The 23,713-nt window shown below is 42.9% G+C and overlaps 2 protein-coding genes across 2 annotated transcripts; both read right to left on the bottom strand.

Annotated features, from left to right (window-relative positions):
• Positions 1-11,270: 11,270 nt before the first annotated feature.
• LOC138242537 (antigen WC1.1-like) lies at positions 11,271-16,579 on the bottom strand (the record flags this gene model as incomplete). Its single annotated transcript, XM_069198070.1, has 9 exons — positions 11,271-11,847; positions 12,664-12,735; positions 12,860-12,946; positions 14,420-14,491; positions 15,210-15,306; positions 15,641-15,784; positions 15,913-15,951; positions 16,129-16,161; positions 16,405-16,579. Coding segments are annotated over 6 exons (504 nt in total), but the record flags the coding sequence as incomplete, so codon positions are not given.
• Positions 16,492-23,096, bottom strand: LOC138243022 (antigen WC1.1-like). The gene is made up of 9 exons (XM_069198519.1): positions 22,898-23,096; positions 21,021-21,335; positions 20,338-20,655; positions 19,782-19,814; positions 19,628-19,666; positions 18,855-19,169; positions 18,187-18,489; positions 17,054-17,125; positions 16,492-16,719 (listed from the first exon to the last, which is right to left on the bottom strand). Exons 4-9 carry the CDS (start codon positions 19,804-19,806, stop codon positions 16,586-16,588), a joined length of 888 nt encoding a protein of 295 aa, XP_069054620.1. The 5' UTR covers positions 19,807-19,814; positions 20,338-20,655; positions 21,021-21,335; positions 22,898-23,096; the 3' UTR covers positions 16,492-16,585.
• Positions 23,097-23,713: the final 617 nt, after the last annotated feature.

Below are 23,713 nucleotides of genomic sequence, written 5' to 3'. Positions count from 1 at the left end.
CTTAAACCCTCATCTGTCCCCCGGTCATTGCTCACGATTGAGATTCTCTCCCGGAGCTACCCTTCAAACTACGCCTTTGCCTTACTATGACTTCTCCCCTGGACCTCGACCCCGCTTTTCCGACTACCGCTTTAGCCACTCGATTTTGTACCTTCGCCTGTTTTACGCTTTCTCGGATCCTGACCCCAGCCTGTCTCTTCGTTTATGCCTCTGCCTTCTGAATCCACACCGACGCAACTTCTACGCCTTCCCAGACTCCGACCCCTGCCAGTCCCTTGACTACACCTTCGCCTGTCGATTCTGTGTGACAGGTTCTGAGTGTCTTGGTTACATCCGTTTGTGTGTATAGATGAAAAAGCTATTGAAGAGCACCCCCACACCCCCCACCCATCTCGGTGGAAGTTGCCATGTTAAAAAAATACTATAAAGATAATTAAAGTTGCACACAACAAAGCATGACTGTGAAAGGTCAGGAGGCCTGCCTAGTGAGCACAGCACTTGATTACAGTCAAAAAATCATTAAAAAATAAAGAAATGTTCCACAACCCAAAACAAAGCTGGGAAAAGTCAGAGGACCTGCTTAGTGTGCAAAACACTTACGTGCAGCATTGTGGGTGCTGTGGTTTAAATGCTAATGGTTTCTGAACAGAATACCCCTATCCCAGTGCATTGTGCCATATTAAATAAAAGCACGAGAAAAAGAGATTCAGAACGCAAAGCTGTGTCAGTGTTCTGTGTAAAAAATCGGTTTGAACATCATGGGAGCTGTTTTTAATAAGCTGCTGAGTAAAGAATATTTTCATCTTCCTGCTGTCAGTAGTATTGTCAATATAGTTGACCCTTACCTGAATGAAAACAGGGCGTAAAGGAAGGGTTTCAGAAATCAAACAAAGCTTTATTCCCATGCTTACAGTCTGGGTAATTGGAGACAGGGCTGTTCTGCTTCCTAAGGTCATATACGGGTTTTTCGCACAAAGCCATGTTGAACAGTATTTCTCGCGTTGTGAACGTCTGTACACAGCAGTCCCCCAGGTTCCAGTTAGTGCGTAATTAAGCATCAATGAAAAACCGGAGGTTTTAAAAAAGATAATTAGCTCACTAATAGTTTGATGTAAATGCTGTGAAAATATCCACAAGTCGTGGTCTTTAAAATGCATTTGGTTTGAAGGCGTTCTGTGCTTCCATTGCAAAGATATCGACAAAAGAATATTCGTGCTTGGTCAAAAAAATGTCATAAAAACTAAAAGTAAATGCTGAGAAAGCATTCACAATATATTTTCTACACAAAGGAAATATTCTCGCAACTCTAAGAGGTTCCGTGTAAACGCTACAAGCGTGCCAAAATTGTTTTCGAACTTCAAGCTAACTTTACCCCGGTGATAAGAGCTACAGCTATCACAACTAGTGTTTAAAATAGTAATAGCTCCTGTCTATTTACACTGTAATTTACACTAGCATTTCCATAAACAATTTGCTCGTAAGAATGCTAAAAAATTAAATGGGTATTCTAAAAAAAATATTCTGAATCTTTTCGCCATTAACAGTTTCACTGTGACTTTGCAGGTAACACGTCTATTATGAAAATTATCTTTCGAACGCGATCAATAACCGCACCGGAAAAAAATATCGGGGAAAAAAACGTGAAAATCGGCTCTTCAGAAATTGGAAATATATTCCCGAGAGGAGTGCTTTTCTCGACGATTAACATTCTTTGCAGGAGTCACTTCTCCCAACAAACATCTGCAGGTTTCCGTAGTGTGCCTGCAAAGAGTGATTAATTCGAGACTGGCACATGTCCCGATTTTATTTAACAATGCTACAGTAGATACACATTTTCTAATGCAGCCTTCATTACAATACAGTTCATTTATCGAAAGCCTGGTATGTAAAAAAGAGTGAAACAAAAATATATGGATTACAATCTTTCAAAGCTGAAGATGTTACTTAGATAAATTGAAATTTTATGTATCCAGACGCTTTTTTATTATTATTTTTATTTATTTATTTTTTATTTATTATTTATTTTTTTTCAGACGCTTTTCAACCTCTGCTTTTAGAACTTTGCTGTGCTTCCTGAATCATTTTCAGTGTTATAAACTGGGTGTAGAGGGAGCGATCTCTTTGTAGAGCAGTTGATAGGCTGGAGCTGTTCAGACTACTCTTGCTATTTCTCAAATGCTTCAATCATTTTTCTTTCATGCTAGGAAGCGAGTGTGTTTGGTTTTCGTTTAACTGTTTCTCATTGAAGATTTGGGAATTAACGACGAAAGAATCAGTTGCCTAGGCAGAAGCTTTGGTTCACAACGATCTTGAAGACATGCCCATGTAGAGCAGCGTGTGATGATTCGTACTATAAAAGACCAAGTACTCAAAGTGACGTCTGCGTTAACCATTTAGACTTTTCATCTTGGGCGCACTTTTCGAAAGCAAAGATAGAAAAGTTGTGTTGAATCATAATAAGACAGCTGTCGGCAGAGTGGTGCAATGGACGTGTGCTGGGCCCATAACCCAGAGGTCGATGGATCGAAACCATCCTCTGTTATAAACATTTTATGCACGATTGATAACCACACCATCCGTTTAATGAAGTGCATTAAAACTAATTTTTTCTCTCGTGTGTATGCAAGCTTCACACTTATGTTACTCTTTAATCTTTACCAATAGCAGATGCCCAAATGTATCTTTGGTTGTTCTGAGATCCTTGATAGTTTCCTCAAATTCTTCAAATGAACATCCATATCAAAGCAATTATGTTTATATATATTACAATTGAGGTACATATTTAAAATAGCAACGTACATTTGTATAATGCTTATTTAATAATAATTGTCAAGGACTGTCAAGATCTCCAACAAATCTGTGTTCTAATTTTAAAATATTTTTGCTAAGGATACAACGGGTGTATAAATGAATTCTCCCAACAGCCAGTTGAAGAAAAATTCCCCTTGTGAAGATGGTTTTCTTGGACATTGACTTAGGTACTTAATTGTTTACTTGTTGTAGTTCCACACGAGTAAAACATGAAGATTTCCTGCAACATTCAAGAGGGTTTGCGAAGAAATCCCTTCAATTTTTAGCGGAGATTATGTTTACATCATTTCAATCTGAAGCGCGTCCCTGAGTGCGTTTGACCCACCAGCCCTTTGTTTAACAGCTGCACAGGGACACATTCTTTACTTGTAGTTCCACTCTTCCTGACTGGCAACCCCTCACACCTGCACGTGTCACAACCTAAGGTGTGGTCATTAGACACCCGTGGGGTCTTGTTCTGTTCTTGCTAATTGTTTCCTCCCCATCGCAGGCAGGAGTCCATGCAAAGAAGATGTGCTGGACAGAGCTCAAAGGGCGCAGCTGGGTGGCTTTCCTTCTGAGTGACGTTCCTGCAACAGTCTCCCGCTACTCTTGGTGCGCTCATGCCGCAACACAGGAAGGCTGGAGCAGGTGGCTGTATGCTGTGCGCACAGCCGAAGTAGGTCACTTGGGGGAGCGTTAGACTGAAGATCTAGAGGTCCCTGGTTCGTGTGTTGGCCAAGTGGGAAGTCGTTGGTTTTGTAAACTGAAGACCATGGGTTTGAGCCCTCTCTGTGTTTTCTTCATTCATCGTCCTGTTCCTTATCTAGGTCTTCAAGTACCTTGCAAAACGTCTGTTACTGTTACTCTTTTTCAAAGTGGAAGCGCATAGTTGCCTGTTAAAGCCTTCTTTCACAAATAAATTCAGAATAATACAAAGGAGACATTTTACAGTCATATATAAACCAGCAACAGTATCAATGCACACATTCAGAAGAGATTACAATGCCAATAGAAAAACGCACTTGCTCCAGCAAATTACATCACGTATCATGTTTGATTTTCATTTCAAGCTTTGTGATAATAAGAGTGTGTTGTGTCGCTCACTGCCTCAGTTTGGGGTTTACGACGATGTCGTGCTTGGGTTGGGGGTTACCTTTTAATGGTACTCACGTGCCTTGGCGGGTTTTTGCCATTCTGTGTTAGTTTCGAGTTATGCACCATAAAGGGCTTTCGCGGTGTAACATTGGCGACGAGGATGGAGCTCACTGTCACCACCTTCCCCATTCCTCTCTTTAACCTGGCGAGCCTACAGTGCCCTGGACTCGCTGCCTGGACTTTCTTGAGACTTAATGGGCTGCACTTGACCTCAGAAACATGCTGGATGCCTGGAAAAAAGTGATCCCCATACACAGCCTAGGGACCAAGGGACAGCGCATTTTACACACTCTCGGCCCGGCTGCAACATATGCTGAAACCGTGGAGCTTCTGAAAGCGCCCTTTCTCTCCACTTCCTCTCCACCCTGACAGCCGGAACTTGACAGCTTGTCGTCACACACATCAGTGTCTTCCGCTACACAAGGGTGTAACTGGGGACTTTTCGCGTGTGAGGTGAATGTGATACCACAACACTACGGAAACAGTGGGAAACTGTGCCCAGCAGCCCAGTGCTGAGCTTCGCCAATTCGATTCAGCTGCTTCCAGTGCCTTTATTGGAGTGCGCTGATGGACCGTGCTCTCTCTCCGCTTTTACTACTTGCACGAATCACTGCAAAAAAAAGCCAATCGCTGTGAACGAACGGTGCTTTACAGAGGGGTATTGCCTGACTGGATCGTTGATGAACGACAGAGGCCACTCCGACCTCTTCTCGGTTTTCTTCAATGACTTACTAAGGATTTTCTTCACATCCTCCCATGCAGGGGAAGCCAGTTACACCAAAGCAAACGCAGGAAAGTGCATTTCAAGCAGAGACCAGGAGGGACCTGTTTACACCGAGAGTAGTCGGAGTACGGAACAATGCACCCAGCCCTGTTGCTGGAGTCGATTCTTGATGAGATCTTGGGCTCACTAAGAGCCCCCGCTGGATGCTAATCTTTCTGTTTTTCTTGCAGGTGCTGAGCTGCTTTTAAGCCGAAATAGCTTGTCTTGGCCTGTCGGCACAGCCCAATTGCAAATGATCGGCTCCGCGTACAGAAGTAACTAGCGTTTGGTACAAGAGTGCAAGAAGGCACCAGAAATACATTGGGAACAAATGACCGGTGGCTCAAGACCTCTGTGAAGTACAGGAGTCTGCAGAAAGAGGCTGTTTCTGCTCAGTCTCGAACCAGGGACCTTTTGTGTGTTAGGCAAACGTGATAACCGCTACACTACAGAAACCTGCAGGGGCTGCTGCTGGTGTCTCGCTTGCATTTCAGGCTGAGAAAGGGAAGTGTCACTTTAGGCAAGGGTGCGCTGGAGAGAGGAACAAAGGGTGCGATGAAACAAAATGCCCCACACGCAGGATCAAACCAGGGACCTTTAGATCTTCAGTCTAACACTCTCCCAACTGAGCTTTTCAGCTGTGCGCACAGTACTCAGCCACCTGCTCCAGCCTTCCTGTGTTGCGGCATGAGCGCACCAGGAGTAGCGGGAGAGTGTTGCAGGAACGTCACTCAGAAGGAAAGCCACCCAGGTGCGCCCTCTGAGCTCTGTCCTGCGACGGGCAGGAAACAATTAGCAAGAACAGAATAACACCCGACATGTGTCTAATGACCAAACCTTTGCATTGTGGCCACAACAACCCCGGTTTTAATCCGGGTCACAGCAGAATAGGGGCGTCTGCTTTCACTACGTCCACGAATGAAGGCAAAAAAACCTGGGACCTCCTCTCTCCTTTGCAGTGAGCACTATTTTTTTCATTTTCTTCCCTTGTATTTTCCTTGCTCTTTTACTGTCCTTTTCCCCCCACACGGAGACGGAAAACATGCCGAAACCACGTTTCACCCTGTGTTTGTGCAACTTGTACAATGTACAATGTACAGGAATGTAAACCATGCAGCTCCAGTGGTGCAACTGGTCAGCATGTGGTACTTATATAGCAGTGCACAGCGGAGTCATGCCCAGGTTGTGAATTTGAGCCTCACCTAGACCAGTGTGGCCGGTGTCTTTAGCTACTGAAAGCAACTCCTGAGTTTAGGTGCTCTTAGGTATTTGCTGGAGATCAGGTCTAAATTAACATAAATGAAACAAGTAAAGTTTTACTCTGTACCACACCCAAAGAAGGCTCCACTGCCAAAACGTTATTCAGGATGGAATAAACCTTTACTCGTTCCTTTGCAGCCCACGCATGCTGACACAGCTACTTACTTAAATTACCATCAGCTGTGGACCCCCAGCTGGCCTGTGCACAGATAGATGAGAGATATCTTCTTAGATGAGAGGAGCATGATGGAGTACCAAAAACCTGAAAAAGCTCTAGCACTTAGATTCTGTGTTTTTGTTGTTCCCCAGATATGCTTTTAATGTTCTTTTTGTTTTGCAGTGAGCACTGTTTTTTAACTTTCTTCCCTTGTATTTTCCTTGCTATTTTACTGTCCCTTCCCCCCCAGGCGTAGATGGAAAACATGCCGAAACCCTGTTTCACCCTGTGTTTGTGCAACGTCAGTCTGGGCAGGTCTTTAGCTACTGAAAGCAACTGTCCAGTTTAGATGCTGCTACATATAGGTCATCCTAAACACCTTATCTAGTGGGATTGTAGTCTGTTAGGTATTGAGTGAAGCGTCTACACAGTGTACAATTTAAAGGTCAAAGCAAGACAATCAGATGTGAGGAGAATTCAGAACACGAGCCTCTGCTTTATAATTTCCTGAGCTTTTGATGAACATCTAAGTGAAAGACAAATTCACTATTTTCACTTTTTGTTTAAAGAACACTGTTATCACATGTTCTGCACTCACGACGGTGTTTAACAGTGCTCTTTTCTACACTTTTTTCAAGCCACCAAGCCTGTGTTGCACTTCAGTGCCGGCTGTGCTGGACACCCTGTAGATCATGAAAAGCATATTGAGCTCCTTGGTCATGAAATTGCCAGATAAAAGCCATTTCCCATCCTTTCTCAACTTGCTCGGCAAGCAGGCAGAACACAAACCGAACGCAGATGTATCAGAGCGGTGTGTCCAAGTGGCCGTAAAAGAACACTTCTCTGTTGGTGCTGTGGCTCACTTGGTTAAAGTGCCTGCCTTGTTGACAGGAAATCCTGGATTCAAATCCCAGTGGTGCTTGTCCTGCTGTGCAGTTTATCTTTATAAATAGCACCATTCTTCTGCATTAAGTTTAATGGAGGTGTTCATTTCGTTTTTGGCACAACTTGTTATTCAAGAAATCCATAAAAAGATAAAATGCAGAATTACTGACAGCTGGCAAGAAAATGATAATTTTTTTTTTGTCTTTAGCCAAAAACCTGTGAATGTAGAATGTAGAAAAAACACAATGTGTGTCACTTTCTCAGTCAGGGTGTCCTTCGGTCCTTTAGTGTATTACAGGTTATGCATGTACAGCCTTTGATATGCAATAGTGAATTTGCAGGTATCCTGGGGAGGGAAGAAAAACCTAAATGAAGGAAATACATATTTAAAGGGGGTGTAAGTCTTAAATGTGTTCTGTCACATCTGGGTGTTAACTGAATAGATTCTTTGTATTAGTTTTTGTGATTTGACACAAACTTGTATTTCTCAGGAGACATCAGAAAAATGGTGGAATTTGCGGGTACAGAAAGTAACTTGAACTGAACAGGCAAATGTAAGGTTATGTTAAAGTAAAAAAAACTTTGTCACCTTTTTCAACGTGATTATTAAAGACAGTTTCTCGGAACCGTATCTCTTCTCGATTCTGCGGTCCAACAATATCAGTGGTGAAACAAGCAGAACGTAACGGGAGAGTCATCCAGTCGATTGAAAGGTTGTGTAAAAGACGCTGAGAAGTGTGGTTTAAAAACTTTACGCACCAGGTAGGAGTCAACCCTACAATCTTCTGATCCAAAGTCAGACCTGTTATATATTGCGCCACTGGTCCTGATACCCAGACAATACCACTGTGAGCTTTGTGCCGCTATTAGTAATACTATACATCGCTCCGGTCCAAATGTTCTCAATTAGAATCACGTGTTTTCTACTTGTATTTAGCTACTAGGTCTTTCATTTGGTCTGTTTTAAAAATAGCATCTCTTTAAAACAGACAAACGGTTTTATGTGTCGCGCTGAAATTCACACATGGAGAAAGTCACACGAAAGATAATCACAGATAAGATATCGTGTTTAAAAAGAAAACCAGAGTGGCGATAGAAAACAAAGGCTTATACACACGATGCTAGTCCTACCACTGAACTAAGCTCCTGAGAGGTGCTTTTGCCTGTGGCTCTTTAATTGTGTTAGGAAGAGTGACACGTCTACACAGTGCACAATTTAAAGGTCGAAGGAAGACAATCAAATGCGAGGAGAATTCAGAACACGAGCCTCCACTTTATCGTTTACTGAGCTTTCGATGAAAGTCTAAGTGAAAGACAAATTCACTATCTTCACTTTTTGTTTAAAGAACACTTTTATCACATGTTCTGTACTCCCGATGGTGTTTAGCGGTGCTCTTTTCTACACTCCTGATTTGAGGATCCCCAGCTAAAATATTTTTTTTAAATACAACAAAATTGCAATATATTTAATATTTTTTATGTTTACATTTATATTCACTCATGCCAAAAGCTTGTATTCTCTGCATATATCACAATGTGGAAAGAAGCCCACTCACATTTAGAGGAGATAGTATTTAGGTCAAAGCTAATTCGAAGTGTGTCTCTGGGTGTGTTTGAATTACCGATGTTGTGGTTGACTGAAGGACACGCTCACGGTGCCATAAAAACTGACACGTCATTTTTTGTTCTACATTCGCAGGTTTTAGACTAAAGACAAAAAAAATCGTTGTCATTGTCTGCACCGACAGGGAAGATTAGTATTTAATCTATCGCAATATGTTTTTTAAAAACAAGTTGTTCCAGAAATGAACACTTCCATTAAACTTAAGGCAGACACCTGTTGCTGTCCATAACGACAAATTCTGCATTTGCTAGACATGCGTGTTAACACAGGGCCGGCAGAGCCCTTTCTTTTTACAGCCGCTTGGACACACCGCTCTGAGACACCTGCGTTCTGTGTGCGCTGAGCCTGCTTACCAAGCAAGTGATGAGAAATGGCTTTTATCTGGTAATTTCTAGTCCAAGGAACTCAATATCCTTTTTATGTTCGACATCTTCGAGGAAAATGGTGAAATCGCAGGTGGAAGAGGAAAATAATCTTTGAGTAGAGGAAAGACGACCATCTCAAGCGTTAACTCATGTCAGGAGGCTAACTTCTGTGACGAGGTGGTGTTTACGGTGATGGACTACTAATCCATTGTGCTCTGCACGCGTGGGTGTGAATTCCATCCTTGTGAAGTTCAGTACAGCAGGAACACTTGGCCCACAAGCAGTGACAGTATCAGAGGTGTCTGCAGTATGTGAGCAGCAATAAAATAACTTGCCGTGGAAGCATGTGTGCCTGCATTAATATAGCTCGAGCAGAAAAAGCAACACAAAGACCAACTTAAAGTCAACAGGACGTTTCTGTAGCTGAAAACACAGCCATGGCGCTCTAGCTGAAGCTTCATCTCACAACGTCAGCACGACTCCGCTGCCAACTGTTGTACCACCGCTGACCGATTGCGCTACTGGAGCTGCACAGCCCGATAGCGTATTTTCGCAGTCCATTCAAACAGTGCTTCTTCCCTAGGCTACATGCCTCAGGAGTTTTTTATATCGGTCAAATATTCATTGGAAAAGGTTTATCGATGCGTGAGGTGGGAACCACACCCGGATTCACTGCTTGGAAGGCAGCTATGTTCACCATTATTGTACCAAACCGCTTATGATGCAAGCTTGTTATTTTGTGTAATACTCATTCAGTTTTTATTTAATTGACCGAGTTAATGTATTTACATATTAAAATCATAAAGCTTCATGTAATTGAAATTACTCACTAAACGACTAACACACTTGCTGTTTAAGTGTTTTGCAATCCCTTTTCTCTGTTAAAGATGTGATATGATGGGATGTAGAGATGTAGAGAAAATATGTAGAGAAAAACGCCTACTAAAAAATGCATTTAATCATTCAAATGTTCAGTAAACCACTGTGCAGTTGTTTTAATTAACATTGGTTATGACAATGTGTTGTTTTTGTCTCATAAAGAGTCTGCTCTTTTATTCCCTCTCACCGGCGTCGGAATAACTTGTTAAATCTTTTCACAGTCCCAATAAAAAATATTTGTCCAGGTTCTAACGAAGTCAAGCATTTGCCTTTGTGCGTTGACATTGCTCGTCTCGAAAGGACATGACATAACAAAGCAATCTGTTTGTTGTTGTTATTCTTTTGGTTACAGCTCTTCCATTCCTTTACATTCTCCTGCAATATTTACAGGCCGGTAAATATTGCACAATTGTCCATCGGCTCAGGACACTCTTAAGCAGTGCTTTTGTTCTATGTGAGGTGGTGTATAAAACGATGTAAAAATAGGCAATACATTTGCTCAGAGTGACACGAAGTTTGAATGTGACTTTTTTTTCCTTATAATTTCTTCATTTCAATAAATTTATCCGGTAATAAAGGAAGAGCAGAAGAGAGGAAGTGTTTGCAGACTTTCTTCATTTGTATTGGTGTTGCTTTTGTGTAAAGAAGCCTCAGGATACACCGTGTGGTCAGTCAGTTTTTCAGTGCATTAAAAAAGTACTTCCTACCTTGATCACGAGCTTCTTTTTGGGGAATCACTTTACAATTGAGTAAAGCAAACACACTGACCTCATACCGTGGCAGGATCTTACTTAGTCATTTGGAGATCTGTTTTGCCAAGACAGACGTTAATTATTTCCTGGCCCACACTGTTTCAGAGTGCTGTGATTTCATGTCAAAGCTGAAAAGACAACCCAGTAGCTGACAAACCATTTCAGTGTCTGAATGGAAAGTTGAACTGCGAGACTTAGAAAAACTTCCTTCTGATGCTTTTCAAAGCAACCTGATAAGAGCAGGTCCTTGAAGTTGCTGTTCAAGTAGGTCCTGCTGCCGAAATGCAAATCCCTCCTTCAGCCTGAAGAAGCTGTCTCTACATTACTCATCGCCCAGCAGGCACAGCGAGGATGATGTGGTGCATGTCTGGGCCCAAAGACGGATGCATCACAGGACTTCACTCGGAAGATGCCGAGCTGGAATCCGTGTGAGGAAGATGTATCTGACAGACCTCAGAGAGCTGAGCTGGATCACATCCCTTCTGAATGATATTGCAGTAACACTCCACCACTCCTCTTTGTGTATTTGATATTTTCATTGTGAGTTGAAATATGAAGAGCTCCTTCATTTTTAATTGATAGTTTTAATATCATACATTAGAAATTATAAGCACATAAAAAAAAGTTTGTTGCAAAAAAACCTTTAATAAAATGTATAAAAAATTGTTCCCATCAAAACTGTTACATTCAGAATTTACATCAATGAATGGTTTAATTTCTTATTTCTGAAACATCAAATTGTAGAAAGAAGAAAAGGATGAAAAAATGGGATGTTCAAGCCTTCCTTTTGTAAAACACAAGCTGCAGATACAGACATTGAGGACAGTGTGGAAACAGTGGAGTGATGTGGACTCAGGTCACAGACAGCATCACTGTGGAAACAGTGGAGTGAAGCGGACTCAGGTCACAGACAGTATCAGTGTGGAAACAGTGGAGTGAAGTGGACTCAGGGCACAGACAGTCTCAGTGCTCAGAGTTGTTCTAAGACTGTGTGACTCTGTTGGTGAAGCTCTTCTGTGTCTAGACCCGGAGGAGGAGCTTCTCCCAGACAGCCCTGTCAGTCTCACAGCACCCATCCTCTCCCTGAGACTCGTCCCCAACATCATCGTAGTCAGTCCTGTCAGGGGCAGGGACTCCTTCTTCAGAGGGCAGTGTGGGCAGGACCCTGTCCACTCCAGGGCCAGGGTGGAGGAAACCTGACAGAGAGACACAGACTAAGAGACAGTCAGTGGACAGCTGATGGATGGGGATGACTCTCTTAGATTATATTTTTGGTTTAGAATTGGACCCATGAATTTTTAAGCATGTTTTTTTTAAGTTGTATATTTGTGATTTTAACAACCATTAATTATATAAACAAATAATATTAGACAGGATTACAAAAAAGAATGTTATACTTAAGACATGTGAATATGATTGGTCAGATGAATAAGTTATTGAAAGTATATTATAATCCAAAGCTTTTATAGGAATTCATTTGAATTAAAATTAAAAATGTACCTTTTAGAACAAATTGATGATTACTTCAGATTTTACTTACCAACAATGTACCAGTGTTATAAAACCAGAGTGCGGAAAAGCTTTGACAGTATTGTCTAAAATTAGTCATTCTCTTTGGGTATCTGAAGACCTCTCTCTGGTCAGATTAGTAGGTGATCTCAGGCCTCTAGCAGGGCTGAACAGGACAGGGAAACACTAGGCTGACATGTAGAGTTCAGGACTCCTGGTCAGGGATTGGCTGGACTATAGCCAGAAAACGATACTGAAAGCATCCGATTGGCTGGATGTGACAGTAGCTGTGTTTTGCTGAGACCCTGATCTAAGAGTTTAAATCTTGTGGCAAACAAGACTCTCAATCTGTATTAGCTACTATTGATCCCTGCAGGATAAAGCACAATTTGAGCCACCACTTAGACCTGGTGCCCTCTTGTCTTGGATGAAGTGGCACAGAAATTGATTACTGGGGGTCGTTTTCTCCATCCCTGAACTACCTCATTCACACTGAGACCCCTGGCTGCAGCCCTCTTTACCTGAAGTGGGGTCTCCCTCACTGTCGCCTACATCACTGTATCCAGAGGGTGCCTCATCAGAGAGGAGTCTCCCTGTGAAAAGAAGAGCAGGACAGTAATGGCTCTGTCATTCTGACAAAGACTGGCCTGTCAGAGACCTCTTCTCTTCCAGGTAGTGTTTTTTTCCAATGACTGAGTCTTATTTATAATAACTCACCTGACACAGTGTCTGGGCTCTGGGGCACAGTTTCAGCATCATCATAGTACTCTGGAGCCTCTTCTTTCACAGAGGACATCAGCTCTCCTGAAGCACACAGAGACAATTTTACTGTTAAACATCAGATTTAAAATACAGGGGATCAGGCAACCTGATTATATAATACATTTCAAACCCATTCCATTTTTTTTAATTGAGATGGTGAATGACAACAGTGCAGCCTGTATCAGGACAGAGAGTGCAATGCTGTGAATCCTTGTGAAATATCTGAAGTGGAGCTGGACAATGGCAGCAGAGTAAACAGACTCAGTGTGATATGCTCTGTAGTGCATAGAGAGAGGAGAGAGAGCCAGACTCCCTGGGACTGGTGCAAGGTTTCTCTTTGGGACTGAACTGAAATAACCCACCTGACAAGGCATCTGGACTCTGAGGTATAGTTACAGCATCATCATAGTACTCAGGGGTCACTTCTTTCACAGAGGACATCAGCTCTCCTAAAGCACACAGAGCACAGCTTCACTGTCACTCGTCAGAACACTGAGTTATTTAGAGCACAGGACTGCTGGAGCTCATCAGAGCACACTGATTAACTGAGCATTACACTGGGGATAAAACTCCAGGTTCTAAGTAAAGAAAATCAATTAACCTGATTTCTAGTCCTACTTACTTCTGTAAGAACAATTCCTAGATTTTCAAATAAGACATTGAAGGACAACAGGGCAGAGAAAGGTTGGCTGTACTTGGGCAGAGAGAGTGGTGATGTAGACACTGTGAGAAACTGAAGAGGAGCTGGACACTGGCAGCACAGTGACCCAGACTGGGTATGCAGGGCTGAGATCACTAAGTCAGATCCATGTGACTGGTGCAGAATAACTTAGACTCCATATTCAGAGGCTGAGATCAAAGAGAGAGTAGAGATAATCAGACTCACTAAGATTGGTTTCCCCATGTGACTGGACTGAAGTAACTCACCTGACAAGGCACCTGGGCTTTGAGGTACAGTTACTGCATCATCATAGTACTCTGGGATCTCTTCTTTCAGAGAGGGTATTGACTCTTCTGAACCACACAGAGAGCAGAGAATTTACACTTCAGGACTCTGAGTTACTTTGACCACAGAGCTGCAAAGTTATTGTCAAGTCTAATTCTAAATGTGATTTTAAATGCTGTGTGGTTAAGTATAGTTAAGCCAAGACTGTAGGGTCCCTGATTTAACATGTGATGTGAAAGGTAGTTTTTGCAGCATATTGTTTCCCAGTCATCATTCTGGACCTGAGGCACCATCTCCTTTTCTATGAAAACCAATTAGAGCAGCACCCTGTCTACCACCCCAGTATCGACCAGGTCAAGTGTTGCTCAGCCTCTGTGATCTGCTGGTTAGCGTGAGGCAACACTGAAGAGAAGAGTTTGTAAGGAATAGAACATATTTGGTAAGATTTGTAAGATTCAGGATTTTCTACTCAAGTTTTGTAAATGTCAGCCTGGTTTGGGATGAGAGTGAGTACTGGACTGAAGACCCCCCACTCCTACACTGAGCCCCCTGACTCCACCTCCCCTCACCTGGTACTGGGTCTCCCTCACTGTCCTCCACATCATCGTATCCAGAGGGCAGCTCATCAGAGAGGAATCTTCCTGTGAACAGGAGGGCAGATCAGTAATACCTGCAGTCAGTCAGCACTGTCTCTTACTGGGAGAGACAGGGTGTCAACAGAAACACAGAATTTATGCTCATTTTCTTCACTTACTTTGACAGCAGTTGAGAAAGAAAACTCTACAGGTTTAAAACCAGTATGGTGAGATTTTCTACAAGTGTAAGTACTCAGATCTGTCAAGATTGTAATCCCTCCTCTTAAGGGCGCTTATATAAGCCAGATACTCACACTATTCTGGGTTCTGCATTGGAAGACGGATGCCAGGAGGCCCACCTACCACCAAGTCGCCCTACACCCACGGCTTGAGGGCATGGGCCTCCCATCGGCATCCTGACCAAGCTGAGTCTGGGTCTCAGAGTTCCTGGCCTCGTGATCCTGTTTTATTCCCTGTCCCCCCACCAGATCCAATTCCGGTTCTTAAACCTTGTCTTGTCTTGTCTCGTTGGATTACCCGGCTCTGGACTTTTGAACTTCACCCTGGATTTCCCTTTGGACTCCCTTGGACTTGTACGCCAGGACCACGCCTCCCCAAGGACCAGTGCACAGTCATCACGCCCCACTGTTCGTCAACCTGCCCAGTTTCTCATCGGCTCCTCCCAGTGTCTGTTTCACATATGTCCGGATCCTGACCAACGCATTGTAACAATATCATCCTCAAGTGTGAAGACTAATCACACCTGAAGACTCTCTCCACTCACCTCTCCTGGGGGCCCTGTAGGTTCCCTCTCTGGCCAGTTTGTACTATTTCCTCATAGACGGCATCATGATAGGGGGCGAGTGCTCCCTTAGATAGGGCTGTGTGAGGAAACAGACACTCAGGGTTAACATGCAGGGAGTGGAGTACAAGATCAATAATTCACTGCTAAACCTTCTTTGGACATTTGTGCACATAAATGTTATGATTCTTGATTGGCAAATCTCCTCATATCTCCATCTGTAATTGTTGATAATCTTTTTCAAGCTTCAGCTGGATTTCTCTACCCTATTAATAATGTTGAGATCCAGCAAACCTTTAAATTAGACAGGTTCACCTTGATTTTAAATTTTGATTTCTTCCTCAAGTTCAGTATAGAAATCTGAGTTCTATGACAGTGACAGTAATGACCACTAGAGATTAGTTCCTCCCTACCTTTCCTCAGCTTCCTGTTCTGGATCAGCTGCCCAACGAACAGGGCCAGCACCACGAAGAGCAGAGCCCCCAGCAGCAGGAGGGCCAGGGGTGAGACGGACAGGCCCTCGAGCAGCTGTGTCTGGGGTGTTGTCCTGGTGCTGCCTGAGGGAGAGGGAGACAGATCAGGAAATGATCTTCTTTCTCAACCACATAGTGGCAAGAAGCATCTTAGACAACAGTAAAGTTACTGTGAGCTCATCTGGACAGAGATTAGAAACTGGAGGATTTACCTGTTTTCACAGACGAAGTGCTGGTTGAAGCAGGAAGAGCTGTAACACAAGATAAAATGGTTTTGATGAGGAGATTCACAGCAGTTCTTCTATTCTTCTTGACAAAAATGAAACACAGAGAGGCCACGGTTTATAGACAGCAGTACTCCTGAGAATCAGCAGCACCATTTAGACAAACTGAAATGTCTCTTATCCTCTTCTGCCAAACTGTATTACCTGTCGTCACTGGATGGTTTTGAGATCCCCAACCTGAAAAACATAAAAGTGATGGGTTGAGTTTCAGAGAGCAGGAAAGTGTGATGATGGACCCAGAGAATCACATACTGCAGCAATAAAGAGTATTTAATGACCAGAAGCACTCATCTTAATTATTTTTCTAATAGGCAGAGCTTGTGTTGGCTTCTTCATTATTATTTACATCAGTATTCCTGTATTGAGAGCAGCCCTGAACACCCTGGGACCTCCAGCTGCTCTTCTGCTGCTCAGACTCACCTGTACAGGTGACCCCAGCATCCTCCTTGTGCCGACAGTCGCTCTGTCCCAGGGGAAGGTGCCAGCAGTCCCACAGGTGGAGCTCACTGCCCCTGCAGTTCACCTCGTCCAGCCAGATGGTGCCACTCCCTGGTCCGAATGAGGCCTCTATTGCTGCGCTCACTGCGTCCCCACAGCCCAGCTATCTGCAGACCACCTGGGCATCCTGCAGGTCCCAGGAGTCGTCACAGACTGTCCCCCAGGAGCCATTGTGATAAACCTCCACCTTCCCAGAACAGTGACCTCCTCCTCCGACCAGCCTGAGGGGCCAAGAATCTAGAGACCAAAATAAAACTGATTAACAGACACAAACCCAATGAGCCTGAGGGACCTGGAGTCCATAGAACAAAATAACACTGATTGACAGACACAGAGACACAAACCCCACCAGTCTGTGCTCCAATCTATATTCCACCTTCCCGGTTTGACACATCTTATAAACATCAAAGCAAAATACAACTAGGCTACTGTCTGGTTCAGTGCACTGACTGGATTTGTTATTTGTTTTTTTTAAAGTGTACACAGTATCTGTGTATATGGCACACACCTGTGAAACACAATTTAAAACTGATTTAATTTATCAACATATGCACACATTTTTTAAACTCACTTGAACATGTTTCCTGGCCTGAGGCTGTGAAACAGGATTTGAGGCTTTGAGGCACAGACTTCTTCTCGTCAGCTAAAAGAATAAAAACCTTGTTAATTTAAGATTATTATACAGGGCATGATGACATTAATGTGTATTATGTCACAGCATGTTAGCGACAGTTTTGAGTACTCATAATGTCATAATGTCTCCTTTTATCTTTGAAATAAGATATTTATTTACTTTCATTTTTTTAATGTGTTGGATGGATTGTGTATATAACAAATATTAATTGCTACTTGAAAATGCTGTGATTGCCAGCTTATAAAGAGCAATAAAATATGAACACTGTGTGAAAGTCTGAAGAGGTACTTGCATACATACCTTTTGGTAAACTGCTGGATTTAAAGTTTCATGCACTTTGGGATTAGGGATTAGAAATACAGGAATTCAGTTTACAAGTCTGAAAAAACTAACATTCAGCACCTTTGATAAGTGATGACTCACCTTATTTTTTATTAGCAGATTGTTCAGTCTCAGAAGTGGGAAATAATCAGTAATGGGCAAGGCTAAACAGGCATTATGTGACTCAAGATAAACACCATAAATACAGAACATTATTTACTAGGGATAAGCAATATAAAATCAGCAAGACAATCACTTTTCCAAGTACTGGTATTGCTCTCTGGCAACAGCTACCTGTTGTGTACCTGTTGTGTACAGATCAAACATTTTGGCATTCCTTTTTCTTCCATGAAGAAATTTAAAATTCTCTTGAACCACAAAGTATTTTGCCTGTTTTTGTTTTGATAATAATGACAAGCATGTTAGTCACAAACATCATTTTTAGATTGCAATAAAAGCTACTAGGAGCAGTGTTTGTGAAACCAATCAATCATTGACATGTTTAGGTATCAATGTTTTCCCCACCCGAAGACAGATTTATGTCAAATTAGCTTGTGGCCATCCCATCATAATCCTGACCTTCAGTGTCTTACTGTCCAACACAGACTGTGGTCAAATATGTTGAACTACACTCTGGGCTGTTTGTTTCATTTATCAGTTATGATCTCCTTCCCCTTCACCCTCTTCTTCATACACACACACATCCAGCCCCTGCCGACCCTCAGACAGGTGGAAGACAGAGTCCTTACCTGAGCAGGTGATCAGAGCCACTTCAGAGTCTGTGCACTGGTTCTGATTCCAGGCAGAGGAGGGGCAGTGCCACAGCGTGGAGTCGTGAAGGCGGCATTTAAATTCATCGAGCCAGTGAGGAGCGGAGTACCGTCTGGGGCGAGATTCAACAACACGCCCACTCTTCCCACAGTTCAGCTCCTGACAGATCAGACTCACTGTGTCCTCACTCATGCTATTCCAGCACACGTTGCCCCAGGTGCCATTGTAGAAAACCTCCAGCTGACCAGAACAGCCCTCGGCCAGTCTCAGCTCCTTGAACTCTGGGGACACACAAGTGGACAGACTGAGAGAACCCTGCTCTGAACTGACACAGACTTCTAGATTAAAGACCTCAGATAGAAACAGCGTGTCTGATAACTACTGTGACATTAGATAATTGCATTATCTTTTTTCCCCAAATCATATTAATGTAATGGAATTCTGTTTTTCAAAAGAAAATAATACAATCTTGACATTTTTAAAATCAATGTCAACATTCAGTAAATTACAATCCAGATTGAGAATATTTGGATTATTATGTCAAGCACTATTACAGTAAAACTTATTTTCTTGTCTTGAACAGGGGATACTGTGCTTGCTCCTGGCAGTATAAGAACACAGTCCTGGTGTAACTGGAGTCCTGTACCTGAACACACCACTCCGACATCCTCCTTGTGTCCACAGTCATGCTGTCCCCACCCTGCTGAGGGACACTCCCACAGAGACGACTCGTTCCCCAGACAGCCCACCTCGTCCAGCCAGATGTGTCCAGTTCCCTGGCTGAAGGAGGCTGGCACTGGGGCACTGAGGGCCGTCCCACACTGGAGCTGCCTGCACACCACCTGAGAGTCTGCCAGGTCCCAGGAGTCATCGCAGACTGTCCCCCAGGAGCCATTGTGATAAACCTCCAGCCTCCCAGCACAGTCACCTCCTGTCCCAACAAGCCTGAGGGACAGCTGGTCTAGGAGCAGAGAGTTAGAGGTCAGTGCAGTTCTAAGAGACCACAATGATGACATCTAAAGGAAGAGAATCTGCTGTTAAAAGCTGAACATCAGCTCAGGCCACTGGGGACAGCAGACACATTACAATTACAGTGTTTCCTGACTTTTGGATAATTTAACCTACTTTAACTACCTAAAAGACTTCATGTTGATCATCAGAACTATACCATATATGTTAATGTTGTGTGTGACCACAGTTTGGCACAGAGACAATAGCTCCACAGGTGATAAACTCCAGTATTCAGGTAGATGTGTTTGCTGTAGATCCCAAAATCCAAGACTGTGTGTGTGAGATGCAGACAAAACTGCACACACATACACATGCTGCCTCACAGATGCATCTGGGATTGAGCTCAGCAACAGAGACATCAACACGCACTGAGAACCTTGGAGATAAAAAACAGGGGCTAATTCATACCTGGTGTTTTGGAAGAAGGAACAGCTGAAGAAGGGAAACCTGTGAAACAAACAGAGAGAAATCAGACTGTGAGCTGTGTGTGAGAGGAGCAATTTAGCACCAGAAACGAAACTACAATTAAAACAGCACTGAATAGTCCTTAATCTCTTTTTACCTGCTCCAGGTGAATTTCTGGTCATATTTGAGTCTGTAAAAGAGAAGGAAGGAGCTCATTTCTGTCCACAGAAGCAATGTTTCACAAGTGGAGTGTCAGCTGTGTGTGGGGCTCAGCTGTACATAACATCTTTAAACCCTGACTTTCTGAGACTCACTTTCTTTCCAGGCTCCTGTTTAATTGGGCTCTATTAATTAAACTAATTAAGCATGTCCGATATTAATTACAGATTACAGAGGTCCAGGACTTTCTTTAATCTTTTAGGACCATCAGTGATATCAATATAAATATAAAACTGATTTTTAGTCCTCAGTGTATTTGTGTATCTAACCATCAGAAAGAAAATGACAACCTAATAACCCCTTGAGGGAATATTTGAGATAGATATGACATGTTAAAAACACACTCATGTTTTAAGGTTGTGTGTTTTCATCTTTGCATCTCTTACATAACTGGCAGTGTGTAACAGAGCAGATATTCAGTCAATCATGAAAACAGTGTGCTTCTGTGTGTAAGCAGAGGGAGTGTCACTGTGTTTTAAATACACGATTCTCACCAGAGCAGATGACTCCTGCGTCCTGTCCATGAGAGCACCCTGCTCTCCCCCATGTAGAGACAGCACAGTGTGAGAGACGGCTCTCATTGCCCCGGCACTCAAACACATCTGCCCTTACTGGTCCACTGCCCTGTCCAAACCAGGCCTGTCCTGGAGCTGCTACAGCCTTCCCACAGCCCAGCTGCTGGCAGAGAACACTGGTATCTCTCAGGTCCCAGTACAGGTCACACACTGTCCCCCAGTCCCTGAAGAGCCACTGTAACTCCACTCGGCCAGAGCAGGAGTCAGAGCCATTCACCAGCCTGAACCCTGTGTATCCTGCAGACAGGACAGGGGAGAGAGCAGAGACACAGCTTCACAACATAACAACCAGCAATTACCCTCAATGCCATCTTCAAGTATACTTACAATACTGAGCTTTAAATTACTGTCATATAAGTATCTCACTAACATGTTACTGTTCAATCCAATTCAATCTGAAATACTTTATTCATCAGCAAGTCTGGTAATTTATGGTTTAATTAAGTTACTGTTGATCAGAAGATCATCGTATTGAGTTTTCATGGTTAAACACCAATCCCCAGTATTGAATCAGAGCTATAGCAACACTTATTTGTTTCTCTTCTAAGCTTCAGTTTTGAGCTCCATTAAAAACAAAATGAAATAAATTATCCTCCTCTTACCAAAACACTGCAGTCCCACATCGTTCTCATGGGTGCAGCTCTGTGTCTTTGTGGAGGACTTTGGACAGAAGAACAGGTGCGATTCACTTCCCTGGCACTGGAGCTCCTCTGTCCAGACCTGTCCCTCCCCCTTCCCGAAATGAGCCCCCTTCAGCACCTGTGAGGGAACCCCACAGTCCAGCTCTCGACAGACAACTTCTGCATCCTGCCAGTCAAAGTCAGAGTCACACACTGAGCCCCAGGTCTCTCCGTGCTGCACTTCCAGTCTCCCAGAGCAGAAATCACTGCCTCCAACCACTCTGACCCCTCGATGAGCTGGAATTTCAGAACAATAACAGAGATCACTGTCCCTGACCTTTCTGACAACTCAATGAGGTGGAATATCAGAATAATAACAGAGATCACTGCCCCTGACCAGTCTGACCCCTCAATGATCTGGAATATCAGAACAATAACAGAGATCACTGTCCCTGACCACTCGATATGCTTGAATATAAGAAAAGATAGGAAAAGAGAGCAGTAATAGAGAGTGAGTATTCATTATTTGAACAAAATTGTGAGGAATTCTAAAGAATACTAAAACTATACACTGTTTTGGAATTTTGGGAAATTGGTCAGCCAAAAATTAATCTGTAAATTATCAAGCACACATTCACTGCAGATCAAGTCACTGTCACAGAAACACTGAGAGATCAATGAAAAATAATTAAAATGACCAGAACCTCTGGACACCCCACTGTGTCATAGGGGCTGACATCCTAGAACTCTGGGCTTCAAAGTGGGAATTTTGGTTGTGAAACACAAGTGATTGACCTGCAGATATCTGAGACCCTGAACCAAGATGAAGAACACATTCTACCCCAAAGCAGAAATGAACACTTACATATAAAAAATAAAGGGAATTGGATTCAAAAATTGTAAATTATTTTTAATAAAGTTGTTTTAGACATCACATCCAAAGTGGTGCAGAGGTTATAGAAAACCAAGCCTAACACACCTAGGTAGTGCCTGACCAGCCCCCTGACAAAAACTCTAAACAGGACTGTCACAACCAGGCACTACTGGGGCAGAGCTGTCTGACCTGGGCACTGACAGATACACTGGACAAGACCAGGACTGTCACAGCCTGGCACTGCTGGAGCAGGACTGTCTGACCTGGGCGCTGACACACACTCTGGACAAGACCAGGACTGTCACATGCTGGCACTGCTGGAGCAGGACTGTCTGACCTGGGCACTGACAGACACTCTGGACAAGACAAGGACTGTCACAGCCTGGAACTGCTGGAGCAGGACTGTCTGACCTGGGGACTGACACACACTCTGGACAAGACCAGAACTGTTACAGCCTAGCACTGCTGGAGCAGGACTGTCTGACCTGGGGACTGACAGACACTCTGGACAAGACCAGGACTGTTACAGCCTGGCACTGCTGGAGCAGGACTGTCTGACCTGGGGACTGACATTTGTTATTATTCTAGTTAAATTATTCTGTATAAAAGATATTCAGCAACCAAACCGTTGAGTGTCATTGATTACATTCTTCCTCTTTTTAGTGTACTGAACACAATTTATCAGTAAAAATGACATTATAAGTTTAAGAACCCAACAAAAACAAGTATCAGTTATATTTCATGTAAACACAATTGTGCTCTGTTGATAATTATGATACTAATTGAAGGAAATTGTGAAATTCGTAATCATATATGTTATCATATTTATTTAAACATTTTAGGTAAACAGGAAATGGCTCATCCTACCTGAGCAAATCACTCCTGAATCTTCAGAATGATAGCACCCTCTATTTACTGATCTTATTATATTTGAGAAAATACATATTTTAAACAGTTTAAGTCAAGTTAAATAAGCTTGCCATACCTGAGCAAATGATGCCCGAATCTTCATAATGACCACAGGCTGAATTTGCTGATGTTGGAGAGCCACAGGCCTTCACTGCAGCCTCTGAGCCTCTACAGCTCAAATGCCAGATGTTTCCAGTCCCTGCTCCAAAGTGAGCTCCTCCTGGTGCTGAAACAGCTGATCCACAGCCCAGCTGTCTGCACACCACTGCAGCAGCATCCAAATTCCAGCGATCATCACACACTGTCCCCCACTGTCCCTCGTGATACACCTCCACTCTCCCCTCACAGGGACTGGCACCATTCACCAGCCTCACATCAGCACTGCCTGCAGAGAGAGGGGAGGGTTTTAACTCTAGTCTCCATGTTTGTTGAACAGTTAATACAATAATACATTCAGTAATACATTAGTTCCTCAGTCAAAAAACATACTCAACCAAAAAAAGAGGAAAATAATTTTCTAAGCTTTTCTTTATATATTCAGTACCTACAGATTACTTACAGTAAATGTCAGATTCATTCTCAAATTCCCATTTCACCTCACAAAAAACAATACCCACCTTTTGAAAAATGTTCGACTTATGAATCAATCAATAAAAACTAAATAACACCGAATCTAGAAGAAATCAGTACCTAGAATATTACTACAATGTGACAAGAAAAAGCCAGTTTTCCCTATTTTTACAGCTCTTCAAGGTATCCAAAAGGAAATTTGCAATTTTCACTCTTTCTTTTTTTGCACTTTACAACAAACATGCACACAGTATCATTAAACAAAGTGACAACATGGAGAAAAGGTCATTTAGAACAGAGAAGAGAAGCTGCAGTCTTGAAT

The sequence above is a fragment of the Lepisosteus oculatus genome, chromosome 14 (assembly GCF_040954835.1).
Source record: "Lepisosteus oculatus isolate fLepOcu1 chromosome 14, fLepOcu1.hap2, whole genome shotgun sequence".
NCBI lineage: Eukaryota > Metazoa > Chordata > Actinopteri > Semionotiformes > Lepisosteidae > Lepisosteus > Lepisosteus oculatus.
Note: the sequence above shows the minus strand (reverse complement) of the source record. Positions and strands in the feature narration are given on the sequence as shown.

What these genes read in the sequence shown, in the direction of transcription:
- LOC138243022 (XM_069198519.1), bottom strand. Translation starts at nt 19,806, where the DNA reads ATGACCAGAAATTCACCTGGAGCAG. An exon ending in CAGAAATTCACCTGGAGCAG is followed by an intron (nt 19,667 to 19,781) that starts GTAAAAAGAGAT and finishes TTTGTTTCACAG; the next exon opens with GTTTCCCTTCTTCAGCTGTT. An exon ending in TGTCGGAGTGGTGTGTTCAG is followed by an intron (nt 18,490 to 18,854) that starts GTACAGGACTCC and finishes GTGTGTCCCCAG; the next exon opens with AGTTCAAGGAGCTGAGACTG.